Source organism: Pteropus medius, unplaced genomic scaffold (assembly GCF_902729225.1).
Source record: "Pteropus medius unplaced genomic scaffold, Ma_sr-lr_union100, whole genome shotgun sequence".
Lineage (NCBI taxonomy): Eukaryota > Metazoa > Chordata > Mammalia > Chiroptera > Pteropodidae > Pteropus > Pteropus medius.
The window spans coordinates 119,609-126,963 of NW_024349222.1; the positions used below are offsets into that span (position 1 = coordinate 119,609).

Consider the following 7,355-nt stretch of genomic DNA (forward strand, 5'->3'; position numbering starts at 1 on the left):
AAAAAAATGTACTTTATAGTAAGCTTAATATCAAGATTATAGTCAATATAATTTGATCCTTGAAACAGGAAGTATAAAAGCAGCGCACAATAAATAATCACTTTCTCTGTGGTATATTCTGATTACTCTTTGATTAAATCTTCTGTGTCTGCCACTGCACCTACAATAATAGCAAAATTCAAGGAAAAGAAATGAATTTTCTTTATGTTTTGTGATGCAGATTCCAGTTACAATGGAAGTTTGCTAAGAGATATTGTATCACAGTGTCCGAGTGCATGATCAGACTACGGGTTCAAATACCAGACATAACACTGACTACCTGAGTACAGGGGACAATAATAGCATCTACTTCTCAGGGTTGGTGGAGGGGGAATGAGAGACTTCATTTAAGTGCTTACATAGTACCTGTATTTTGTAGGCATTCAGTTAAAACTGGCTACTGTGTTATTTATAACTAGAAGGTAATATTTTGTGTAAACTATTAATTGGTACTTACAAAGAATTTAGGTGTGAGAAGAGTTTTGACTTAAGCCTTTTGTAAAGTTTCTGAGTATCTGAAGGAAAATTGGAACTGTGTCCAAACTCCTGTCTTGGCCCATCAGGGAATCAGAGCTGTCCTGGCTGAGAGTTACGAGCGAATTCACCGTAGTAACTTGGTTGGAATGGGAGTGATACCCCTCGAATATCTTCCTGGGGAGACTGCAGACACCCTGGGACTCACAGGGCGAGAACGATACACTGTCATCATTCCAGAAAACCTCAAACCCCAAATGAAAGTCCAGATCAAGGTAAGCTGGAGCCTCTCCAAGCCAGGGCCAGCCAAAAGGGACCTTTATTTGTCATCAGCATTGTTAGAAGGAAATCAGTGGGATTTGGAAGGAAAAGGAAAAAAAAAAATGCTCAGTAGGACCACATTAGACTTGAGTTCTACAAGCACCTCCTCCATCTGCCTTTACAACATAGTGAGGTTGATACCTATCATTATTTATTTCTGTTTATTCATAGAGTTATCATCAGTTCCATTCTTACCTCCCATCCCCAACTAGCCCCACTGCCTCCAATTCCCCCAAGTCTCACTCGGCCCAGAGAATAGTGATGAAAACTTAGGGATAGGACATTACCTAAAAAACACCTTTTTATTATAAAAATATGAACAGCAGACACACTCCCTATCCCTGAGCCTCACCCCGATACGACAGCTCTCTAGGCAAGGTGAAGATGAAGTGTGCAGCACCAAGGTCCCAGGGGGATTAGACATCGACGCTGAGGCAGCTGCTGAGGTCTGTGTCCTGGGTGAACAGAGTACCTAAGAGACAACCTTAATGAAACCTTTGCTAACCCGAGACACTTCTTTCTGCAGAGAGCTCCCAGGGAGGGTTTAGAAAATACCATCCCAAACGTCACTAGTAACTGCTGCTCAGAGAGGCCATTTCTAATTCTCNAATCTCTAAATGGTCTTCTGGAAACAGGCAGCCTAACTCTGCCTGGCCATTTCCTGCTCAAATAAGTCCATTCTTAACTGCCCTCTCCCTTACCTCAAAGACTCTCCAGCTAACATGTTTTCTCATAGCTACCTCCCCCACCTCAAGAACTCTCCAGCTCACATCTGTTGATTTATGGCTTGCCAACCAATTAATGTTCTTCCTTATCTCTGTAGCTGTGTAGAAATAACAAGACTGTATAAAACTGCCTGTTATGTTACAATTGGGGCTCAGCCTTTGGATAGGAATCCAATGAACCGGTGCTGGCATCAATAAGTGCTGCTTCCTGCTTATAGCCTTAGTGTCATGTCTCTCCATTCAAGAATCCTATAACAGTGCTGATAATGCCAAGGTCACAGGTTTTACAAGCCATATGACCTGTAAATTGATAAGACCAGTGGTCTGGAAATTCCTTCCCCTTTGCAGCTCTCTACCGAAACTTCTCCTCCCCCTCCTGAGTCATGAGGTACCCATGAAACCTCAGACAAAGGCATCACGCGCCCCTTGCATAGACACTACAGAGGTATATAAACTGTAAGAAATCTAACCAAGGGGAGCTTGTGCTTTGGTGTTGTTAAACTCCACGTGCTCTGCCAGCTAATAAATTCTCCTTCCTCTAACAAAGTTGTTGGAGTGTCCAATTTCCTCCTTCGGATGTTGCTTCCTGTAACAATAGAGGCTCTGTTCATCCTTCTGGTGACCAAATCAAAGTTGTGACAGAAACAAGGAGCAGTAGCAAGGAAAAATCGCCTGGGATGAACAAGCCATACAACTAGGGAGAAATCCAAGAAATCACCCTGTAACGGCAGACGATAGGATGGGGCGAGAACGCAGAGCTGCCCGGTCTCTAGCGGCTGAGTGAGACAGAGGCTGCGGCAGATGCCTCTTAAAGGGGCTGCATCTGTGAGCAGATTTTTGCAGTGATGTACCTGCTCACTCTGAGGACCAGTGCCAATTCGGCTGCGTGCAGGGGGCACCAGGGACTTACAGGGAGACACTGTTGGAGTGAGGGTCGAGGCGAAACTCACTCTGTACAGAAGTGCTGGAGGTATCCATTGTTCCCTGTTGAGCCCTTCCCCTTCACAGTGCCAGTGCCGCCATAGCCGTGACTGCATCAAACTGGGTAACAGAGGTTGCCCAGAGGATTTCTTGAAATGCCACCTCCCCCAACTCATGGCCCCACCCAAGCCACATCAAGGTGTGTCCTCCACCAGTCAGGTGCTCCTTGCTAACACTGGAGGCAGCTGGCCTTGGTTTCTGGTGTGGCCTTTTGAGGCAACTATAGGCATAGCATCTGTGGATTGCTTGCTGAATCTTAACAGGTGGCCCAGGAGGGGTAGAGTCTTGGGCTAAGTTTGGCCTGCAACTGAATCCCTCTCAGGACTGTGCCACTAGACACCTACTTCACAGATCCACACTAATAAGATCGGGGGACTTAGGAGCTTTGCTTAGTACATAGAAACAGACACGGAAAGGCAGCCAAAATGAGAAGACAAAGAAGCATAAGCCATTTGAGAGAACAGCACAGAGATCCAGATATAATGGAGTCAAGCAACCTAACAGATGCAGAGTTCAAAACACTGGGTATAAAGATGCTCAATGAAGTTTTGGGAAGTGTAGATAAATTCGGTGAGAACTTCAACAAAAAGATTAAAAAAACATAAAAATGGAAATAGAAATTATAAAAGGGAACCAGTCTGAAATGAAGAACACATTATCTGAGATGAGAAGTATATTAAATGGAATAAACAAAGGAATAAACAAAGTGAATAAAGAAGAGGATCAAATGCCCAATCTAGAGGACAAGAAAGCCAAGGACACTCAATCAGAATGGCAAGAGATAAGATGCCAAAATTATAAAAATAATTTAAGGAACATATGGGATACTATTAAGGGTCAAAATATCCATCCAATCGGCGTATCTGAAGGAAAACAAGATGTTGAACAGCTGTTTGAAGAAATAATGATGGAAAACTTCCCTCACCTGTGAAGGAAATGGACATAAAACCCCAGGAAACTCAGAGAGTCCTAAAAACCAGGAATCCAAAGAGGCCCACACCGAGACACATCATAATTAAAATGCCAAAGGTTAAATACAAAGAAAGAATATTAAAAGCAGCAAGAGAAAAGAAGGTAGTTACCTACAAGGGAACACCCATAAGACTGGCAGCTGATTTCTCCAAAGAAACAATGCAGGATAGAAGGGCTTGACACAAGACCCAGCATCTACAACCAAGGATACTTTATCCAACAAAGCTATCATTTAGAGTTGAAGGACAGATAAAGAGCTTCCCAGATAAAAATAAACTAAAGGAATTTATCACCACCAAGTCAGTATTACAGGAAATGTTGGATGGACTTCTTTAAGAAGCAAAAACACGTATCAAAAACAAGATTAAAGAATGGTAACAACTACATTCCTACCAATAAGTTCCTTAAATGGAAAAGAATTAAGTGCTCCAACCAAAAGATATGAAAAAGAAGGGGATGAAAAAAGATATTGCTTTGATGGACCTAGAAGGTATTTAAGTCAGAGAAAGATAAACTATATGATTTCACTTATATGTGGAATCTAAAGAATAAAAAGAACAAACTAATCAAAAACAGACCCACAAATATAGTAGACAATTTGGTGATGGACAGACGGGAGGCGGGTTTTGGTGGCTGGGAATAGGGTGAGGATTAAAGAAGTACAAATTAGTAGCTGATGGATGGTCACGAGGATGGAGAACACAGCATAGGTAATGTATTAATACATTGGCTAGGCGGGGGGTCAGAGGAGGGAGGGAGCAACTGGGGGGATCGTTTTACGAACTATATAGATGTCTAACCAATGTACCATATACTTGAAACTAATTAAAATAAACAAATTAAAAAAAAGTGATTATTAATAGGTACATAGTTATTGCCATTTAATATTTGTATTTATGGGTTTTCCCACCTTCTTCTTTTTACAGAAGTCCCCTTAACATTTCTTGTAATACTGGCTTGTTGGTGATGAATTCCTTAAGTGTTTTTCTTGTTTGGGAAGCTCTTTATCTCACTTTCTATTTTAACTGATAGCCTTGCTGGGTAGAGTATTTTTGGTTGTACGTTGTTTTTCATTACTTTGAATATTTCTTGTTAGTCTCTTCTGACCTGCAAAGTTTCTACTGAAAAATCAGCTGGCATTCTTACGGGAGTACCCTTGTAAGTAACAGCTGCCTTTCTCTTGCTGCTTTTAAGATTCTTTTTCTTTAACCTTTGGCATTTTAATTATGATGTACCTTGGTGTGGGTCTGTTTCAGTTCTTCTTGTTTGGGACTCTGTGCTTCCTGGACTTATATGACTAATTCTTTTGTCAGGTTAGGAAAGTTTTCTGTCATTATCTCTTCAAATGGATTCTTAATTCCTTGCTCTCTCTCTTCTCCTTCTGGTACCCCTATGATATGGATATTGTATGTCTGATGTTGCCCCAGGGGTTTCTTAAACTATCCTTATTTATTTTTTTTTAATTTTTAATTTTTTTTTTTTTTTTTTTTTTTTTTGTATTTTGATTCCAAGATTTTCTGTGTACCGTCTTGGGGTACTGATTCAATTTTCTATTTCACCCAATCTGCATAGCGTATTCCTCATAGTGTATTATTTATTTCAGTTATTGTATTCTTCATCTCTGACTGGTTCTGCTTTTTGGTTTCTACATTCTTTTTTGTTTACTATCTGTCTGTTGAAGTTCTCATTGAGATCATCTATTCTTTCCCTAAGTTCCTTGAGCATCCTTATAACCACTGGTTTGAACTCTGTCTTAGGAGTTTGCTTGCCTCATTTCATTTTTTTTTCCTAGAGTTTTCTCCTGTTTTATTTGTAGCATGTTTTGTTGCTTTCTCATTTTAGTTGCCTCTTTGTGTTTGTTTCTATGTATTAGGAACCTTGTCCAGGTGGCCTTAGGCGTCCTGTGTGGCCTAGCGGCACAGTCTCCCTGATCACCTGCACTGTGGGCTCTGGGTATGTTCCTTGTGTGGTTGTATATGTCCTCCTGTTGTAGCTAAGCCTTGATTGCTGTTAGCACATCAGCGGACGGAACTGACTCTAGGGCTGACTGGCTGTGGAAACCGGTCACACCCACAGGGTATGAGCTGGTGTGTGTGGTCTGACCTCAATGAGTGAAATTAGCCCCAGCAGTCTTGTGTACCTGTTGAGACCACTCTTTGGGAGTGCCACTTATGGGGCCTGTCAGGTGGTACTCCGTTGTGGTCTGGCACCAGTTTCTGGGTGTGTTGGTTCCGTGGCCCCTTGGGAGGTGCTCCTGAGTAGGCCAAGGTCAGCTGCTGCCTTTGATTGCTCAGGGCTACTTGGTGGGAGCTATAAAGTGATCCGTGGATAGTTGCTGCCTATGCTGGATCTAAAGGCAAGTGGGAGAGAAAACAGTGCAAGTCGCGGTCCAGTTACCCCGAGCACTGAGCCTGGGGCAGCTTAGCAAAGTGTCCAGTGCACCTTAAGGCCTGAAGCTGCCTGCCAGTTGCCTGTAAGACTTCATAGCTAGAAGAGGTCTTTGGGTGGTATGCGAGTTGAGTAAGGCGAAGACCCGGGGAGTCATTGGGGAATAGTGAGCAAATTTCCCTCGGCCAATGCAGTTTTTGTGCCAGTGCTGTCTCTGGGGTTTCCCGTAACAGTCTCAGATCACAGCAAGTCCAGCCGCTGCCCGCTTCGGGCCTGCAGATAACCGAGATCTGTTCAGGAAATACTGTAGCTCAGGGTTAGGTTTGTGGCCTGCCAGTGAAAGTCTCTCCCAGTACACAGAGGCCTTGATCGGGCTGCACGAGCTGAGTGCTGTTGTCTGCTGTTGAATTAGCAGCCCAAGGAAAGCACAGGATGGGGCTGGCTGTCTGGGAATAGCCTCGTCAGGGGCTGTTTGTCTCAGGAGACATGGAGACATCAAGACATCAGGCCAATATAGCATTAGATTTGCTGCCAGTTCTGAGTCTGCAAGTTCCTGCAAAAGTCACAGATCACAGCAAGGCCAGCTGCTGTCTGTGTCAGCTTACAGACTCCCGCGAACCGCCCAAGAGATGCTGCGGTTCTTGCTGGCAGAGGGGGTCCGAAACCAAATGTTATCCCTGAGTTGTGCATGCCACACCAGCTGAGGTCTGTTGCCTGTGCAGAATGCGCAGCCCCAGAAGCGGGCAGGGCGGGAGCAGCTGTTTGGCAATGGGCTTGCCATGGGCAATTTGTAGGTTAGGTGGGGCGGGGTCTCAGAGAAACACAGGGCCATAAGGACAATAGAGCAGGCAGGGGTCCCTAATCCCCAGGCTGTGGACCAGTACCAGTTAGTGGCCTGTTAGGAACTGGGTCGCACAGCAGGAGATGAGCAGTGGGCCAGCAAGCGAAGCTTCATCTTTATTTGCAGCCGCTCCCTAGCACTAGCATCACCACTTCAGCTCTACCTCAGATCATTGGCAATAGATTTTCATAGGAGCACTGGTCCCTGGTGCCAAAAAGGTTGGGGACTGCTGCAATACAGCATCACATTTGCTGCTAGTTTTGAGTCCGCAGGTTTCCGCTAAAGTCACAGATTACAGCGAGGCAGCTGACATTTGTGTTGGCCCAGAGAGCTCTGTGATTTGCCCAAGAGATACTGCAGCTCATGTTGGCAGCAGTGGTCTGAAACCAAATGCCTCCTCTAAAATACGTGTGCTGCACAAGCTGAGGTCTGTTGCCGTGCGGAATGTGTAGTCCCAGAAAGGGGCAGGGCGGGACCAGCTGTCTGGCAATAGGCTCACTGCAGCAATTTGTGCGTTGGGTGGGGCGTGACCCACTTTCCTGGGCCACTGTAGCTTGAGAATTGCCATGTGGGGGAAGGGCTCATCAGAGGCATGATGGTTTCCATCTGTAGAC

The 7,355-nt window shown here is 44.3% G+C and overlaps 1 protein-coding gene across 1 annotated transcript in view; it reads left to right on the forward strand.

The window, feature by feature from the left end:
* Nucleotides 1–6,307, forward strand: part of LOC120617128 (procathepsin L-like) — a 56,354-nt gene extending 50,047 nt beyond the window's left edge. The window contains 2 exon segments of the mRNA XM_039880724.1: nt 603–788; nt 6,134–6,307. Coding sequence (XP_039736658.1) covers nt 603–788; nt 6,134–6,307 — 360 coding nt within the window.
* The last annotated feature ends 1,048 nt before the right edge of the window (nt 6,308–7,355 follow it).